Source organism: Cynocephalus volans, chromosome 4 (genome assembly GCF_027409185.1).
Source record: "Cynocephalus volans isolate mCynVol1 chromosome 4, mCynVol1.pri, whole genome shotgun sequence".
NCBI lineage: Eukaryota > Metazoa > Chordata > Mammalia > Dermoptera > Cynocephalidae > Cynocephalus > Cynocephalus volans.
In genome coordinates, this window is record NC_084463.1 from 40,030,685 (window position 1) to 40,051,109 (window position 20,425).

General features: G+C 42.3%; 1 protein-coding gene across 1 annotated transcript; it reads left to right on the forward strand.

Moving 5' to 3' along the window:
- Positions 1 to 1,440: 1,440 nt before the first annotated feature.
- LOC134375384 (death-inducer obliterator 1-like) lies at positions 1,441 to 19,890 on the forward strand. The gene is given in 14 exon segments (XM_063093779.1): positions 1,441 to 2,276; positions 3,036 to 3,357; positions 5,314 to 5,526; positions 8,769 to 8,982; positions 14,052 to 14,496; positions 14,636 to 14,795; positions 15,951 to 16,067; positions 16,211 to 16,261; positions 16,264 to 16,317; positions 16,663 to 16,798; positions 17,035 to 17,539; positions 17,826 to 17,979; positions 18,676 to 18,765; positions 19,669 to 19,890. Coding segments are annotated over 14 exon segments (3,519 nt in total).
- The last annotated feature ends 535 nt before the right edge of the window (positions 19,891 to 20,425 follow it).

A 20,425-nucleotide genomic window follows, 5' to 3' on the forward strand; every position in this document is an offset into this window, starting at 1 on the left:
GCTCTGCTGTATGTACTGATAAGGAGCATGTCTTTGCTTTTTGTGTTATTTCTCACATTTCAAACCTATGACCTTTTCAGGTCAGCATTGCCTCCTAGATGAGAGCAGCTCAGTGTGATTTGCCCAGTGTCCCCAGCTGGCATGGTAAGCCCCCCTTTGTGTTGCCACCATCACAGAGGATCCTCTGCACACTACTGGGGGCCTGGGGTTTCCATGCTGATGCAGGGTCAGTGTTGGTGCCTGGTTTAGTTTAGCCATGTTGGGGCGTAAAGGAAGGGGTGTGGTCCATGCCTCAGCAGTTTCTGGGTGACTGAGGAGTGTGTGGGTCAGGTTTGCAGTCAGGCAGCACCTACAGCTGGATAGGAAACTGGGAAGTGACAACATTTAGATGGAAGCAAAAAGAAAAATTTAGGTTGCAAGTGATCTTAAGTTGTGTGTTGTATGTTTTTAAGGTTTTCATTTAATACCTGTCTGTTCCCTGAGGTGGAACATCGCAGAAACCAGAATCATTAGCATTTAAATGTGATTAAAGCTGGACAGCTTGGAAAAGAATTCTCATGGTATGTACTGTTTTTCAGGTTTTGTTGTTTTAAACAAGAGCAAAAGTTTCACAAACATGATCCTCTAGAACCTATTAGAAAGTGAAAAAAATAGAGAAAAGTGTTATACTTTAAAGCTATTGCCTAGGTTCATATTTTCTAAGTGTCTCAGTTATCTGTTGCTGCTGACAATATCCCAGAAACTCAGTGTACTAAAACAATGCCTGTTTCTTATCTCTCAACGTTGTGGAATCTAAGCAGTGCTTCTCCCACATGGCACCCAAGAGGATCACTCAGAGTTCAGCCAGCAGGAAGGCTGGTATGGAAGGTCCAAGAGCAGCATCCCTCCTGGTCCTGGGTCAGGGCAGCTAAAGGCCAGGGCTCAGCTGGTCCTCTCCCCTACATGTAATCTCCAGCAGGGTGGTCTGCAGCCTAGGACTCCAGAGCCAATTAGATATGGCCAGTCCCCTTGCTGGCTGTCTGTCAACCTCACTCTGTGATCCTGTCTTTACCAAACTTGTGCTGGAGCTTATTTCCTTTGTTCCCTGATCCCTGTTTTGTAAAGCCCTGTCCTTAGCAGGTAAATGGCAGCAGGACACATTTGAGTTGCTGACTGTTTTTTCCTACCAAACATTACATATGTAACTATTAAAGTTTCCTTAATGAGTCTCCTGAAATCATCTTATGTGCCACACTTCACGTGCCACACTTCATGAAACACTGGTCAACAGGGCTTACTTCATGCACAGTCCCACATCTTGTAGTAGAGGATTGTTCCATTTCATCCTGTTCTTATTTACAGTTAGACAGGTTGTGCTCCCTCTTGTGTGTGGTTGAGGTTGTGTCATCTTTTTGCTCAGTGGCTTGCTGGTCATGATGTGATTACATTTTCTCATTAGGTATGGAAGGTAAAGGTGACCTGCGCAGTGAGGACGCACCTGAGATGATCAAACCCACAAGGAAAGCCTTCATCAAAACCCAGGGATTCGGAAGAACAACTGTTGCTAAGCGAGAGAGTGTGGGAGATGTGGAGGCAGGCTCACAGGGGCAGCAGCCCCCACGGCAGCACAGCCTGGCCTTGGGACGCAGTGGGACGTGGCCACAGTGCATCGAGCCAGTGGAGGAATCCCTCACAATAGTTCAGCGCCGAGGAAGGAAGAACGCTCATGTCTCCTTTGAAGATTCCAGTGAGCCAGTGTCTTGTCCAGTCCCAGATGTTGAAACTGCCTTGGAAGGGAGGATAGGAAGTACCTCTGAGATGAAAAGTGGCCCCCACTCTGGTTCCTTGAGTGTACAGGAGCGACCTGCCTCTTCTGGAAAGGCCAGAGGAAGCAAGGAAAAGGAGGACACTTCCGACAATGACAATGATGGCCTGACTTTGATGGAGCTTCAGAATCGCCTTTGGGGAAAGCGAGAGCAAGAGCCACCTGACAGGCCCCTGAAAGGCATCCAGAATCAGCTAAGAAAGAAGCATTGGGAGGAGAATCCCACAGACACTGTGCATGTCAAGGCAGGAAATACTGTCGAGAATGCTCTGCCCAGCAAGCAAGAGCCAGAGACTGTCCAGAGGGTTGTGTCCCCGGCAGTGACCGATGACCAAGAGAGTCAGTGGGAGAGGACAGCAGCTCAGCAAGTGAAAGGTGAAGAGAGCAGGGACTCGGGCAAGCCTAAGCCTGAATGTGAGCTGCACAACCCCAACACCCTGGACCGCATGTGTCTCCAGCCTCGTAACAACAGGTGGGTCATGGGAGGACAGGGATGGGCTGCCCCAGCTTTAAAAGAAATCCGGGTGGTGAAAATAGTGTTTATATTTGTTTTGATTTTAAATGTTACAAAGCTAGGCTGGATGAATAATTTGTTTATTCAAAAAAGACGAACTCATCATTATCAAAAAAGGAATGAAAGGCCAGCCTAGAGCCACCCCTCCCCTGTGGTAGCCACCCAACATGTGGCTGTTTATAGTCAAAGTGATGAGCATGGGAGGAGGTGAGAAGCTCCCTGCCCCCACCCAGCCATGTGCAGCCAGTGGCTGCCGAGTACCCCACACGTGGTCTCAGTAATCTGTCAGAGAGTGCTCCCATAGACTGTTCCTTGGGAGACAGCAGAGGGCCAGGTGCAGACTGGTGGAACCCCAGTGTGGACATGGGGGCAGCTCAGAGTCTTCGCTAGACTTTGGTGTTAAGGAATCTCTATTGGCTTGTTGGTGGGACAAAGGCATCACTGCTGTTTTGAGGAGACATATACTGAAGTAGTTAGGGTACAATGCCTGGAAAGCCTATAGTTCACTCCAGCCAAAAAAGGATACACAAATTTAGTTGAATGTTAGTAAAATCAGTAGAGGGACATATGTGTTCTTTGTTCCGTTCTCTGTACTTTTATGTACATTTGCATTTTCTAAGCAATAGAATGTTAAAACCTATTGGACTTCTTAATTTGTCGAAAGTAAGTGTTTGTCCATCACGTCCCATTCCTAATATCATTATTTTATGATTTCAGGTTTATGAGTTGCTGTGACCGATGTGAAGAACGGTTTTGTGGCAATTCTGGGGGCGCTTCTCAGGCTCGAGGAAGGCTTTTGGAAAGGAACAGGGAAGATTATATCTGCCCAAACTGCACCGTTCTGCAAGTGCAGGATGAGACTAAGGCAGAAACCACAGACCATCAGGAAACTAAATTTAGACCTGGAGATGCTGATGACACAGAGTTTACAAGTACAGGAACAGTGGAGCAAAAATCTAGTGAAGACCAAAAGATAAAGAGGAGAGTTGAGAAAGCTGCAAATCCAAGTGGCAAGAAGAAACTCAAGCTTTGCCAGCCTGTGAGTATTTTGCCTACTGAGGTAAACATTAAGGGGATGAACTTATGGGTTCCAGACTTGCTATTGGCAGAAATATCAAGGTTGGGAAAGTTTCTGTCTTGAAATAAGCTAATTTCTACCAAGACAGGTGCTGCATCTGGGTGGGGCTTCCTGAGCTCTGCCCCCATCTCCTGCCCACACCATCTGGACAAGCATCTGTACCTACCTCATCAGCTGTTGTGCACTTAATTCTTAACAATCTCTTTTATTTCCATGTTCTTGATGTTACTTATGTATTTTATGTGTATCAGCAGCATTGTTTTTGAATGGCTGAAATGCGTGTGCCCTCCTGTCCACCCACACACACCATCTCGAGCTGCCTTGTGGTTCTTTTGCCATCTTGGTGTGGGAAGCCCTGAGTGGTCTTGGTAACTGCATCAGTCTGACCCTCACTATTCTTGGCTCAGTGTGTCATTTCTCTGCCTTGTGGCTATTTCCTTGACACTCCTTCCTACCTGGTTTTTATGTCCCTCTGGGACTGTGATTCTTCATTTTTTCCACATATGTCAGCTTCTGCTGTTGAGGAGAGATGTCACATGCTCATAATCTCCATTCCAGTGCCCATGAGGGGACATGACTCAGAGCATGTTTCACTCTGGGCCTTCCTGAGTCCCTGGCCCACCCCTACCCTGGCAGCTTGTCCTCTAACTGGGGCCAACCAAACAGGAGGCTTTGAGGTTGCTGTGTCTCAAAGCATCTCTGCCTTATGAACACTCTTGCACTGTTAGCTGCAAGGTGGAAGTGCAAGGACTGAGCCATTTAAATAAATGTGCCATGAAAGTATTAAGACTGACTAAATGGAAATATGACACTACTGTTAATATCACAGTCATTAAGAAAAATTAATAGGAAAATTTCTCCATTTCATCTTTATCGTCAATGTGTTTTACTTAAGCTTATATAAAACTTTATTCTAAGTAAAACAGATTCTGTGGAAGAAAAATAACTATGTTAATTATTTAATTTGAGAAATAAGTTTTCACTTAAGTACATTTGAGGGATGCCTTCATGTGTATTTTAGTCTTGACCATCAACACAGAAGCAACCAAGTGTACATCTTGTGCTGTATTAGGTTTTTGTTACTGTATACCACACTACCACAAACTTAGCTTAGAACATCACACATTTATGGTTTCAGTTTCTGTTGTTCTTAAGCCTGGGCATGACTTCACTGGGCCCTCTGATTGGGATCTTAACAGGACTGCAGTCAGGCTGTGACTCTTGTCTCATCAGAGGCTCAGCAGGGGACAGATCCCCTTCCAGAATCCCTCATGCTGTTCAGTATATAAGTATGTCCCATGCAATTTTTGTGGCATACTTATATAATATTTTTTGTTTGTTTATCTGAAATCCAGATTTAGTTTTGTGTCCCGTATTTTATCTAGCAGCTGTACTCAGATCCTAAACTTGGTTGGCCTTCCCAAAGCAGGGTAGCTTATTTCACAATCAGCAATGGAGTCTCCTCTCTTTAGGAAAGGCCAGTTTCTCTCTTAAGGGTCCTTTCTGGTCATCTCATTTGGGACCTTGCTTACCTGTGCAATTACTGCACGTTTGCCCTATAGCAGAACCTGATTGTAGGTATGAAGTCTCATCGTGTGCATGGACCTTGCTCATGCTCAAGATGGAGGGAATTATACAGAGCATATGTACCAGCGGCAGGTGTCCTAAGGGTCACCTTAGAGTTCTGCCCACCACAGATGGTTTGAAGGACAGTTAAAATGTGAATACCTTGCCTCGGGGAAATACACTCATGTAGTTTGAATAAGTAAAGATAAGATTTTATTCATATTAAAAATATTATTGACATCTCTTAATTAAAAACAGTGAGCTTGGTACTACACATAGTGATTTTACACAGCATTTTAACTGCAGAAATTGGCAAGCACACTGTCTGAAGCTCCCTGTTTTGCTCTGCAGGTGGTAGAGGCTCCAGGCACCTCCCAGTGTACCAGAGCTGGGCGCTCCACTGTGGTGCAGCCCAACCTGGCCTACTGCAGCAAGGACCGCATTCTTAAACATGCTGCAGCTACTATGAAATGCTTAAGTTCAGGCAAAGAACAGAAGCCAAAACCTAAGGAGAAGATCAAGATGAAGCCAGAGAAGCTCCGTCTTGCACAGTATAGTGTTCAGGTAAGCTGACTCAGACCACCCTTTGAACAATTGGAGCAAAATTTGTGTAACAGTGTTTCCCCCTGAGACTTGTTTTTTTATTTATTTGTAGAATGTAAGGGAAAGCAGATACAGATGTACTGCAGATAGTATCACCTTTACCTTTGTCTTCCACCTTTTCCACCTATTTTTTTTTCATAACCCATTAGCTGAAATTCAGTCATATAAATGCAGTAAAGCAAAAGCAGCTAACTCACTGCTGCATGGAGAACATAAGACTTCAGGACACTGGCAGCAGTCTTGAATAAAATAGTTGGTAGTCACCCGATGGAGTTTGTATAGAGAGTAGACAAACAGGGCAGTTGGGAGGGAGGTGAGCTCTGGACAAGTCTGTGTTCTTCATTTGAGACCTCACTCACAAGATTGTTTGTTTATTATTTTTATTCATTTATTTTTAATAGACTTTACTTTTTAGAGCAGTTTTAGGTTCACAGCAATATTGAGCAGGAAGTACAGAGATTTCCCATGTATATCCCTGACCCACACATGTGTAGCCTGTCCCATTAGCAACATTGCCCAACAAAGTGGTACATTCGTTACAGTTAATGAAAAGGATTTATACATCATCGTCATCCAAAGACCACAGTTTCCATTAGAGTTCACACTTTTTTGTGTATTCTGTGGGTTTGGACAGATGTTTAATGATGTGTGTCTACCATGATACTGTCACAGAATTTCATTGCCTTGAAATCCTCTCTACCTATTCATCCATTCCTCCTCCATAACCTCTGGTCTTTTTACTGTCTCCATAGCTTACCTGTTTTTATTTATTTACTTATGTTTTATTTTTTGCTAAAAGAGAAGTTTATTTAATATAAATACATATATTAGTAAAAAAGAAAGATCTCAAATCAGCAATCACCTTTGCACCTCAGGAAACTAGAAAATGAAGAGCAAACTAAGCCCAGACCAAGCAAAGAATGTAAATAATAAAAATTAGAGTATAGAAAATGAAACAAAATAGAAAAAAATGTAGGGAAAATCAATGAAAGTAAATGTTGGTACTTTGATGAGATCCATAAAATTGGCAAACCTTTGTCTAGGTAGACTAAGAAAAAAGAAAACTCAAATAACTAAAATCAGAAATGAAAGAGGGGTCGTTACAATGAAATTTACAGAAATCAAAAGGGTTATAGGAGAATACTATGCATAATTGTTGGTCAACAAATTAGATCATCTAGATGAAATGAATAAATTTCTTGAAACACATCACCTACCACGACTGAATTTTGTAAGAAGCAGTTTCAACAGAACTATGGCTAGTAAGATGGGTGATTACTATTTTTTGAATTGCTGGTGTAGGACTCCCTTGAGGATTTCTTACAGGGCTGGTGACATGGTGGTAAACTCCCACAATTTTTGTCTGGAAAATACACTATTTCTCTCTCATTTCTGAGGGATAGCCTTACAGGATATGGTGTGCTTCTCTGGCAGTTTATTTCTTTTAGTATTTTCAGTATGTCATCCCATTTCCTTCTGTCCTGCAGAGTTACTGTTGAAAAGTTTGCTGTTAGTCTGATAAGGGCTCCCTTATAGGTGACTTGACTTGATGCTTTTCTCTTGCTTCTTTTAAAATATTCTCTTTGTCTTTGAGCTTTGCCAGTTTGACTACTTACTGTGTGTCTTGGAGAGGATTATTGGGGTGAATCTGTTTGGGGATCTTTGAGCTTCCTGGGTCTGGAGGTCCATGTCTCTCCCTGTTCCTGGGGAGTTTACCATTATTATTTCATTGGATAGGTTTTCCATGCCTTTTCATTTCTCCTCCTCTTCTGGAACACCCATGAGTTGAATTTTTGTGTGCCTAAGGTTGCCTTGTAGCTCTCTTAGATTTTCTTCCTTTTTTAAAGGTTTTTTTTCTTTTCTTTCTTTCTTTTTTCTTTTTTTCCTGCCTGGGTAATTTTTAAAAAGCTCATCTTCAAGATAAGAAATCATTTCTTCTGCTTGTTCTATCCTGCTGCTTAAGGCTATTCATTGGGTTATTTCGTTGAGTGAATCTTTCAGTTCCATGAGTTCTGATCATTCTTTTATAAGGTATTAATCTCTTTGTAAATTTCCTCCCTTATATCATAGATTTTTTTTCTCATTTTTTTATGTTGCCTGAGTCTTCTCTTATGTCAGTGAGTTCCTTTAAGATTGTTGCTCATAATACCCCTTATGTCCTTGCAAGGGTTTCTTGCTATATACAGTCTGGTATTGGTGAGTTACTGTATTCTTTTGGTGGTGTCATATTTTCTTGGATTTTCATATTTCTAGTATCTCTATATTTATGTCTGGTCATCTGTTAGAGAATAGTTGCTGCTTCTTCTGTTACTCTGGAGTGGGCTTTGAAGAGAAGGCTGTACTCTTCTTTTTCCACACTCCACTGGTGTCAATGCCATTAGGTATCTGGTAGGCTGTCTGCGTGACAGCTGTGATACTGTGGTGGTCTTGAGCTGCTTTTGCAGCAGCCATGGCTGTGGTAGTGGCTGTGGTGGCCCACCCATGTGGAAGGGGTTTTTTAGTGTGCTCCGTGTCTGCTTCCAGGCAGGAGATGCTGCCCTCAGGTCCTGCCTTGGACTCCAGGCATGCTCTGCTTCTTGCCTGCTTCCAGGTGGATGAGGCTGCCTTTGGTACTCTGTGGAATTTGGGGAGAATTCAGGGATTGCTGGAAATCACAGGTTCTTCTCTCAGGCCTGTCCTGGGGCTCAGGTTGATGTTACATTTATGACAAGCAAAGTGTAACTAACACTGTTTGGAGAGTTTTCTTGATTATTCTCAAATGCTTATTTTACTTTTAGGTGACTTAATTTTTAAAGTTGGTAGTTTTAAAGCATAGAACTGACAAAGAAGTGGTTGCTGCTGCACCCAGGAGGAAAATGGCTGCACCAAGCATGCCCTGGGCCTGGCAGAGGATAAAGAAACATCATTTGTGCTCTTCGTGCATCCTGTGTCACTGCTTTCATACCTCAGCAAGGTTACAGGGGGTCCTGTGTCAGGGATCTTCTTGTCACTCAAAAAGTTGGAATCCTGAATAAGAGGTGGGAGTGCTAAGTGTTAGCTCAATGTGCAAAGGTAGCCAGACTGCTGCTAGGCAAATGTGGTGTGCAGACTCAGGGTAGATGACCCAAAGAAGGTATAGGATTATGACCTTTCTTGCTCAGTGAAATGAAGTGGAGGTGTACTTTCTGGCCTTCTTAATAATTGGGGTTTTACTTATTATCCAGGGAGGCATTAAAAGCTCTTCTCTGCACGAGAGACCAGCTCCAGAAAAAAAAGAAGGCACAGTGAAGAAGGCGGTGGTGGCTTTTTCTAGGAGCAAATCCCTCGGGAAGGAGACAACTTGTGAAAGCAGCATGCCGTCCTGGGCAAGCAACCAGAATTACAGTGCAGTAAAGCTGGAAAAGACTTCCACTGTCTCATCATCACTGTTGTGCAAACGTATGTATCACCTGGGGGCTGGCCTCCTAGACCCCTCCCACTCTTTCCAGACAGCCATTTCCTGAGCCTGTGCAGGACTGGGGGTTGCAGTTGTGTTTTAATGCTGATCATAAACACTGGCTGCACCATCAGTGCTGGAAGGGAATGCCCATGTGCAAGATGCCTCCTGACACTGAGGATCTATCTCTAATCTCTTGGGACTTCCAGTCCGTGTTTTCCAAAAAGGTGTACAAACCTCATTAGTAAGTGTTTCACCTTGATGATTAAGTTTTTAAATCTGTTTTCCTTATCAGGCTCTGATAAGCGTTTGTATTGTCTTCAGCAAAATATGAATAGATAGACTGCCCAGCATTTAAAATTCCTCATTGTCCAAACATCAGTTAGTCTTCTTACAGCCCATATAAAACTTAAGTTTTCCCACATGATCCAATCTCAGCACATAAAATCAGCACTTTTTTTTATATGTTCTGTGAACCTCTGCAAATTAGTGTTGCATCTCGTATTCAACTTAGGTATGCTTTTCAGGAGTTAAGTTTAACTCTGACTGGACAGGTGGGAGTTTTTTCATGTCCTACTCATATAGTACACACCCAGATAACATGCATTTGAATTTTGAAGGGCATTTACTGCTGCTCTGTAGATCCCACAGTGAGTGAGGGGTGTGCTTGCCCATGTGGAACCGCAGGGTGTCCTCACTAAAGAGAAAGTGCTGAGAATTCTAAGTGTGACTGGTTTCCTGGCTCATTTCTTAAGCTATTATGAAAGATCAGACTATTGAAGGTCATACCCTGGCATACATTTCAAATTAATGTAATGAGGATATTCCAAATAGATCCATTAAACCCGATTAGATCACGCAGCTTGTTGATTCGATCATGCATCTTGTTTCTGAGACTAATGCTGCACCGTTAAATTAAAAATTTAAATTCAATCCATCCGATACATTTTATTCTATCATAAAACTATGGTCAAATCAGTTCTTATTTATGGTGTTCATAGTGCATTTTGTGCCTTATAAAATAAACACCAAAAAGATTAAATAGCCCTAGATTTCAGGATTATAAATGTGTTCTGTGTTTTCCTTTTTATTGTCCTTTGAACACATCACTTGGTGGGGCGGTACTTCTGTAGGTAGGTGCTAGATCTATTGTGGTCTATAGTGGTCTATATATGTATATATAAAAAGTAATTCCTTTTGGTTATGTAAGCAGCCCAAGACGTAAGAAATGGAATCCCAATTGAGGTAACCTGTTACTGTGTTATAATGAATCTCCATACACCTTAGCTTGTTTGACCTGAGAATTTGAAGCCAGCAAATAGCATGTCTCATATGTTCATCCAATTATAGCACCTATGCAAAACAGCACTTTTAGAGCCAATGAACAGATGTTAAAATAAGTATCTCATATCTGGGAAAGGGATTGGAGCAGTCACTTTTTAACATTCTGCTAAAATGCTTTAATTAAATTGATTATATGCACTTAACAGTAAAGGAAAGAAAAACTGGGGGGTATAAATAACCACAGAAGAGATAATTTGGATGATTAATTTCAGTTCAGTTAGTTTTTCTCTGTGTTGACCAGAATTGGAGAGCTGACCCCAATACTCCAAGTGTGGGGGTTGAGGAGACTGTGCACATTGGAGAGAGGAAAAGATGGGGAAGTAATCTCCTACTTCACTCACTTTTTGAGGGGGGACAGGGATGGATGGAAGTCCAGATCAGAGAGGGTAATTTCTGTACTCATAGGTTTTCTCCTTTGGCCTTTCCCACTTCTTCCATCAGCTTTTCACTGACACTGATATGGCTAATTAACCTTCCCAGCACATCTCTACATCTCAAAATTGAAATTGATTGATATCTCAAATTTATAAGGGACATACATTTTAGCTACTTGCTTGTGATCATTTTCTGTTTCCCCAGAAATGTCATTTTTCCAAATGATGATTGGGAGGAGAGTAGGGTCATGGGTAAAATAATTCAAGTTCAGTGTGCCTCTGCCTCTCTCTCCCACCAAACATCTCTGACTTTTTGGTAGCAGGGCACATCCTCTGAGTCCTGACAGGAATAGTGGGAGGGGGCAGCATGCACACAGCCTATCATAACTGCACCCCATGAAGACCCTTGTCTCCCTGACTGGCTGCAGAAATGCTTTCAGGGGGCGGGGGTCCTGAGGCTGATATCGGGTCCATTTCCAGTCTGTGTGACTGTGTACATTGTGAGAAGTCCTGTGGTGTAGAGCTGAGCATTGCTGCTGCTTGTGGAGGTGGCCTTGACAACATCCTCTGCTCCCACATGGCTGGTGCTGCCCTCGGTGTGTGGGCACAGGTATAGCTGCTCAGTGAACTGGGCCTTTCTGTGCAGGAAGCTCTCTGCTGCTGCTTAAGGAGGTGCCCTGCCTGTTAAATTATCCTTCACATTCTCAAGGTGATGCGATTAACATGCAATTTTTGTAAATTTTGGGGGGGTGGATTTCTGTATAATTTCCTTAGTTTACAGACACAGTTTGCTTTTTAGTTCTCCCCAAGAAAATGGTGTTTCTCTTGTGTTATTATATCTGTTTGCTTCCATATTGCCTCTCTTTGTTTCCACTGTTTACCCCCCATTACTCAAGGCATGAAGTGTGCTAAAAATTCTTTTCTAACGTATTTGTGCTTTATTACAATTTTGGAATGGAAGTGCCTGGTCTTTATATTTACAGACACAATTCCCAGTATATTGGACTCCCTAAAGTCTTGTAAAGTAACTTAAAACATTTGGGATGTGAACAGATTTTAAGTAGAAAACAGATTTCTGCAGTTTAATTCTAGCTGTGGAAGTTGAAAAGGAAAACCTTAATAGCCTGCAGATGTAAACCCAGATAATTGCTTGTGTGAGTTCCCCATCTGAAAGCCTTGTCCTCCCGCTCATGTGTGTGTGCCACACAGGTGGCCAGGCACAGTGTGAAATGGATCCAGGAGTACATGTGTCCTCAAGGATAAATTCTGGCATTGGCTCCAGAAGAACATTGCATTGAAATCATGAGTAAATTTCCTTTACTAAAACAAACATATGGTAGAATACCAGATCCCACGATCGTTGTGTAGAAATTTAAAGCTGGTGGTGGAGGGTGTGTCTGTGTTTTTTTTTACAAGTTGCATAAGCCATTTTCTCTGTCTCTCCCAGAGTTGTCAGTGACAAATAAATGAGGCTGGGAGTAACCAGATATTGTATATCTAAACCAGCATTCTCCTCCCAATTTGACGAAATATCAAAATTTGTTCTGATAAAGGATTTAGCTTGATAGCTGGTTTTTAATGTAATCCACATAGCTGGAATTTTCTTGAAAGCCAATAATGACATTCTTTTTGTATTTAAAGTGTCTTACTTTTAAAAATATTGTTATTAGCATATTCATTATTACAAATCGTGATTTTTCTTTATGCCCTTTACCTGATCCATCATGCCCCAAACTCCCTCCCTCCCTCCATCCCCACATCTCTAGTAACCGTTAGTTTCTTCTGTCCTTCTGAAAGTTCAAGGAATTGTAGTCTTTTCTGTTTCTTTGTTACTTTGCTTCTATGTTTCTTTCTTTCTTAGCACCTAGTTATAAGTGAGAGCATGTGGTATTTATCTATCCTTGTCTGGCTTATTTCACACAACATAATTTTCTCCAGACTCATCCAGGTTGTTACAAATGGCAGAATTTCATTCATTTTTCATAGCTGTGTAGTATTCCATTGTGTACATGTATCACATTTCCTTATCCAGTCATCTGTCGATGGGCACGGAGGTTGGTTCTATATTTTGGCTATTGTAAATAGAGCTGCAGTGAACGTGGGAGTGCAGGTAACCCTTTGAAGTGATTTCCATTTCTTTGGATATATATACAGTAGTAGGATTGCTGGATCATATGGTAGTGCTGTCTGTATTTGAGGAAGCTTCTTTGCTGTTTTCCATAGTGGCTGTGCTAATTTACAGCCCCACCAACATTGTAGCAGAGTTCTCCTTTCCCCATATCCTCAGCAGCATTTGTTATTAATGGTCTTTTTAATAATAATGGTCAGTGTAACTGGAGTGAGATGATATCTCGGTGTGGTTTTGATTTGAATTTCTCTGATGACTAGTGATGCTAAGCATTTTTTCATGTACTGTTGCCAAATAAGCATCATCCACTGACATGCCGTCTGCACCAGAGCCCCTGCCTAGCTGAGGGGCTGCAGTTCTGATCTTTGAGTTCTGGTGGACTATATAGGATTATAATGCAATGGGTTCTTTCCTGGCATGTAAAGGTTTTTGTGCAAGTTGGGGGCTTTTGAGGGTTTTTTTTTGAGCTTTTGACTATAATCCTTGTTTTAATTAAAAGCACTAATTTACTGTTTACCACATTAATTGAATAATGACTAGAAGGCTTTAAAGGGGGACATTTAAACAGCAACATTATTATGTTGTTGGTTGCCAATTCTTAGTATGGAAACATGATTGACTTTCCCCATCTTGCAAATTCCTCTCACCTTTCCATATTTCATTAATGGCATCACCTACAAGTGACTCGTCTAGTAGGACAATGTGGCATGTGAACCCCCCCTCCCCCCCGCTCAGATGTGGTTGCCACAGAGGTCCACTCGGGGTTGAATGTGCATGTAAGGAGTACTTGTCTGTTTACCCTTCCTGAAAAGAGTTTTGAAACTCAAGTTTACAAGAAAATTGCACTTGAATTCTGTAGTGCTATCCTAAACCTATGTAGGGTATTTTTATTTGTTTTTTTGGTAAAATGAAGTTTGTCCTTCAGTTTTAAAGCTCAACTGAGGAGTAAATTGAGTCTTTGATTATGGAGTTTGTTGGTCGAAGTAAAAGCTTTAATATAATAAAATAATAAAGCATTTTTCTATCTGAAATAAGCCATAGTCTATAATAAATACTGCTGACAGCCCTTAATTATGCTTCTTTTCTGAATTTTAAGGTTTTAAAAATCCTTTTTTCTAGATGTATCCTATTCAGTAATGCCTAGTAAGCTCTTGCTAGTTAAGGGTGGGCGTGCTTTGAAGCCTGTTCTCCTGTGTCACCCGCACACCTGCGCTTTCTCTTGCAGCCAGGAAGGCAGATGGAAGAGCAGAGGAGAAGGCAGCGGTGGCCTCGGCCTCAAAGAGAAAAGCCTCCCCGGGCTGCTTGGTGGGCAAACGACCATCGCCAAGACATCTCGCTCCAAAGATGTCTCCTCCATTTGCTAATGTGGCAGCAGCCAAACTGGCCATTAAAAAGGCACCCTCTAGCTTCAAGGGCACCATCTCACAAAAGCCGTGGCTCTCGGGCACCCCATCAGGTGGCACTTCTGCTGTCATGCAGACGGTGGCTTCCAGACAGTTCCCTGGATCTGCTGCTTTGGTTGGAGCCATTGGGAAGCCAGTAACAACTTCTCTTCCTGTGGCCTCTCCAGTCCCAGGACACCTTGGGACCTGGAGCCCTGCCCAGTCACAGCCCAGTTCACAAATTCGGCAGAATATAAGATGCTCCTTGAAAGAGATTTTGTGGAAAAGGTGGGCTGTTGTCCTTGGCTTTTATCTGTGGAAGCTCTTCCATGTATGGCGTGATCATTTTGAGATTGCCCCACTGTTTCAAAAATGTAATGTATCCAAATTCAAGGGTTTTATGTAGTTTCTTTTTCATTCCATTCAGAGTCAGTGACAGTGATGACTTAATCATGACAGAGAAAGAAGTAGGAAACATCGCCCTTCATCTGGAGAAGGAAATGTTTAACTTGTTTCAAGTTACAGATATTCGCTACATGAGAAAATACCGCAGCCTCCTGTTCAACCTCAAGGATCCTAAAAATCAGGTGTGTGTGGTCTCTGTGTACTGCAATATTCCTGACGCAGAAGGAAACTTGGTGTGTGTTTTCTATTAGCTGAGTTTCACAGTAATACATCAAAGAGCATTTGCAACATTTATATTCTTTCCATGAAAGTTAGAAAGTATTTTTATCCTCTGTGACACTTCTGTATGCCCCCATGTACTTGGTGTTATTTGAGGATCTTTCTGTTCCCTACCTTAAGTGGACTCTTGTCAGTGATCTCAGTGGCTGAAGTTCATCCTTTATTTCACCAGGTTGGCCTCTTCTAAACATTGCAGTGCCAAATCACATGCCCATCCCTTCATTTGCTCTAAAGTAAAGTACAGATTCTTTAATCTAGAATATGGGTGTGACCATATTCTGGCTACAGACAGCCTTTTCTGCCTTATTTTCTTTTCTCTCATCATCACTTGAGTGAGCCCGACAATTTGGGCTACTTCACAGTAATAATAAGGAGCAGCCCCTCCAGTTCTCATCATTTCGACGGGTGCTGCAGGGCAGCTCAGTCCTCATAGCAGCCGTGGAGTGGGGGTTGTTCTCCTGCAATGAAAATGGAAATGGAATCTGAGAAGGCTGAGCTGCATGTCTGGTACAGTCTCTTGCCTCCTGCCTCCAGGGCTCACAGTCTTCTGGTCCTGTGTGTCACTCTCTGAGCTCTTAGCTGTGCAGTAGAACCAGGGACAGATACTCTGCATCTCAGCGTGGTTAACAGCCCCCCAGCACAAGTCATTTCTTCCTGTCTGTATTCCTAATACTGTATATTTCTGACCTGTATTCCAAATTGTGTACATGATTTTGATTTTCCTGCGGAGGTGACTTTTTATTTTTTAAAGAAGAATCAGTGCAACATGGGCCTTGCTTGACTTTGAAACGCATGTTTTCTGTGCCTCCATTTGCTCTCAGCTGGGCGGCCTGGTGCGTGCTCTCAAGGGACTGCTTTGGGTGGCAGGTGAGGTCGCGCCTCTGCAGGGCTCTGTGCAGTGCAGCCTTCCATTGAAAGCTTTGGTTTTTTGTCCAGTGGTCCTTGAACCTCCAGGCAGAGCTTCTTGTGCTGCTTTGTTGTTTCTGTAGCCTCCACATTAACACACACAGATATTGTTTGAATGAATGGATGAATGAATGAATGATGTTTCTTTATAGGGACTCTTCCGTTGTGTTTTGCGTGGAGAAATCTCTTTGGCAAAACTTGTGAGAATGAAGCCAGAAGAACTTGGATCTAAGGAAATTTCCCGGGGGAAAGAGAAACTGATGACATCTGTGAGTACTGACTCAGAATGGCTGCTTCAGATACCAGAGACTTAACTTTACCAGAAGTCAAATAATACACTGTTTGCAGGAGTGATATGCTTTCCTCCTGGAAAACAAGGTGGAGGACTTGATTTTTGTCTTTTTTATTTTAGGTGATAGAATCCAGAACTAAATTGTGCCATGAAGGCAAAAAGACTGACATTAAAAACAGGAAACCATTCCCAGTATAAAAGATTCTACACCCGTGTCAGACTTAGGTGTGAGCATTTTGGTATTTTCAGGGTTCAGAAAAGATAGAGTAAAATTTCTCCATTCCAAATGTTTTTAGGTGTCTTAAATTATTGGGCAGGACACTGAGCTTATAACAAATATATATAATTTCATTACTTCTCAAGGACTTGTATCCAGTGGTCCTTTTTTTTATTGGGCAGGACACTGAGCTTATAACAAATATATATAATTTCATTACTTCTCAAGGACTTGTATCCAGTGGTCCTTTTTTTTCGTCTAGCGGTTCTTAATCACATCCACCTTTTTTCATGTGCGCTGTTAATTTGGAAATGGCATTGGAAAATAAATGACCTACCTTTTTGTTTTCTTTGAGGAACAGCAAGAATCAGTACAAGCTGTCCCTGAAAAAAGCCCCCAGCCCCTTCTGGACGTCCGTAGCAGTTTGTTGAAAGACACAACAAGCCACCGTGAGGCGCAACTTTTTAATCTAAATTGTAAAATCTGTACAGGTGAGCATAATTTGGGGATAATGTTAAACTGGATTTTGTTTAAAATCACTAATCCTTGTAAAGGTGAGTTTAAACAAACAAACAAAAAGGGTAGAATGGATTTCTGGAGTTCATGAAGTTAGCTCCTCTCTTTGCATTGTTGCTTTTGGGTTCTCGTAAGCAATTATCTGCTCATGAGCACGCTGTGGTCTTGGATGTGCCAGACTTCTCACCATGTCTTTCCTCATTTACCTCAGGTCACATTTCCTCATCAGAAGATGAGCCACCTCTGAAAAAACAGAAATTGCTGGCTTCTGCTAAGAAAGAAGACTTAAAATCCAAGTGTGTCAGCTCTCCATCTGATCCAGTTCCTAACTCAGCTGATGAAGGAACACCAGGAACTCTGCCCAGAAATGCTTCTGAGCCAGACCTGGAAAGTGCTTCTCATCCAAACCTGAAGAGAAAGTATTTCTCTGGGCCCCCAGGAGATGTCATTCCTGAGCTCTCCCCAGTGGAAGGCCGTGGGAATGCAGTGATCACCTCGGTCATTATGTCAAGCTGGGACTCCAGGACTGGTCCAAGTGGATTGTGCACAGTCACAGCCTCCATAGCAGCCCAGCCAGACAGTGCCCACGTGGTAGAAACCAAACAAGACACACCAATGCCTGCTTTGACTTCTGTGACGGTGCCCAGGTTCATACTGGCTAAGCCGTCCTCATCCCCTGACCCAGGACACTTGTCAGTTCCATCACAGTATATCAGGTGTGTATTTCAGATATAGTCTGAAAGAGCCAATGAAGTTTTCTTTTGAACTAATGAATGGAGGCAATTGGTGATTTCAACTCTTAATTTTACTCAGAAATACAATTCAGTTTATTTGTTCTTTGACCAAAATGTCTTATTTATATCCTTATGATTAAAACATTTAATTGGCAAAAGTAAGCTACCAAAACTTGCAGGAATTTTTACTTTTAAACACATGGTCTTCATTCTTTTGAAATTCTCATTGTACACAGATTTCCTTATTTTTCATGGTTTTGTTTTACAGTGTCTCTGAGTCACATTCCTCTGAAGAAGGAGATACGACCCACTTTTTATCTCAACTGAACACTGTTTGGAAAGGATTTATTAACATGAAAAGTGTAGCAGAATTTGTCACTAAAGCATATCCTGTCTCTGGGTGTTTTGATTATCTCAGTGAGGTTAGTACGAAGAGTATATGTGTGTGTGCTTGTGTGTATGTGTCTTTCACAGGATTTCCTCTACTACAGGCAGACATGTGACACTCTTACGCTGGCTGCCTGGTTACTTAAGTACATCTGAAAGCAAGATAACGGTTGCCGCAGTGGGCCAGCAGGTTTGCACAGAGCAGAAATTTGAGCAGTGGGGCAGAACAGTGATCTGTTTAGCAGTGATCTGTTTAGCAAGGGCATTTACCACACGTGTGTGCCCAGCCACCAGCATGGCCAGGCGTCTGTAACCTGCATAGTGTGGGTGGCAGGTGTAACCTCCTGATAGGTCTTTCATTTTTCAAAGTTAACAAAGATGGCACTAGAATTTATGACCTTAGAAAGGAGTGGCAAGTCAGTTATCCTGGTAATAACTGAATCATTACTGTATGTGTGTGTGTGTGTTCACAAAAGATTACATAAAAAGGTTGTGCAGTAGTTTCTAAACAATCCTGTTTGTCAGAAGGTTATTACACCACCTTTGGGTTTGGGAGCTTGTAATCCTGGATGGTAGTTCACCAGTCAGTATTTAATACGGTTATCACCATTTTCCTTGGAATTGTTGTTTTCTTGAATTTTGGGTTGTTTGGTGCCTTCATGTGACTGCATTAGTCTCTTTTTGAACACTAGAGTTTCACAGGTGATTTACTCAAAGTACTTTTTATTTAGGACTTGCCCAACACAATTCACATCGGTGGGAGGATCGCACCGAAGATGGTTTGGGATTATGTTGGTGAACTCAAGTCTTCTGTGTCTAAGGTATCCGCTTATAGTATAGTCTCTGCAACAATGGAACATAGAGCTTATTTAAACATCTTTTTTAACCTTTCATTTTGATGGTTAACAGTTGGAATGTCAGCCTGCAACTTACTAGATACTTTCAGGTGAATGTTAAAGTAAGTTTATATAGTTACATTCCTGTGTGATGGTGTGTTTGAGAAATACACTGATAGAAGGGTTTTTTTTTTCTTTACTGTAGTCATGTCTATATGATTACATTTTAGTAAAAAAAATGTAAAAACTTTATTTCCTCATTTTTATTTTTATTTTTTTATGATTGAAGGAGTACAATGGGAATTTGGAGGTGATCTGGCAAAAGGCACCGAGCCTAGGCTCTTGAATGGGTTTTGATTTTTGGGGAACCCCTGAGATTTAGCTACAGCTGCGTGTGTCTGTGTGTACAGTTTTCCATCAGATCCTGAAAAGGGATTAGACCCTGTGCCTAGTTTAACCCTCCCAGGTGGAGACACACAGGGAATGGCTGCAGATCGTGCAGCTGCTCACTCTGCCCACAGCCGCTGTGCGTGCGGGAAAGCTTACTTTGCTGCAGACGTGGCTAAGCCTACACCTTACATGGCCTGTCCCTCTCACAGGAGAGCTCTCTGAAATTGAGGCTGTGAGTAGAAGTCATTTTAAAGGGTGTCCTGCTGAAACCAAGACTGGAGTCAAGCATTCGGATGCTTGATTGTGAATTTCTTTTACTACTTCATTATTTCATTATTTCAAATGTTGGACAATAAGGCTATGAAAGTCAAAATCAGAATTGCTAAAATCTCCCATTTCAGGCTGTACTTTTGAGGTTTGGGTACAAATTTTAAAGCAGATGCTTTCCTCTCATGGCCACAGGTAAAGTCTTTCCCCTGTCCTCTGTTTGCATTGTAGGAGCTCTGTCTGATCCGCTTTCATCCCCTGACAGAGGAAGAAAAGGTTGCCTATGTTTCTCTCTACTCCTACTTGAGCAGTCGTGGCCGTTTTGGTGTTGTACCTAATAAGACCAGGCACATCAAGAACCTCTACCTCATTCCACTGGGTGCTAAGGACCCTATTCCATCCGCACTCTTGCCCTTTGAGGGACCAGGTAAGCACCAACTTTCTGGGTGGTAATTAGGAACATGTGATACCCACACATATTCTCCTGTGACATGGAGTCCTGCTGAGTTGGGATCCTGTACGGGCCCCTCCACTTCCTGGACTTGTGTCGGGGGCTGGAATCCATCACTCCCAGCATGGCCCCAGCACCAACTGGAGCCCACTCTTAACACCTGGCATGGGCTTGACTCATGCCAACTTTTTGGAATTAAAGGCCCACAGAGGAATTGATTAGTATCAGTATGTAACCCTTGTCCTTGGTTTCTTTTACCATATATGTGGCTTAATTCTAACCACTGAGTCTGAGGCTAGACCTTCCACCATGAACTCAACGGATACAGACATGGATCTAAAAAGTCTTCATATACACTGTACACACTGGTGTTTTGGAGGGCATCAGGTGGGGGTGTCGCCTCTGTGGAAGATGGCACATTTTAACTGAAGCTGGTCTTTCAATATCTCACCTACTTACTTGCCTATTTTCACACACTTTATGAATTGTAAACCTCACAGCAGCCCTCACATGGGAGGTGGGGAAGTACTATCCTGT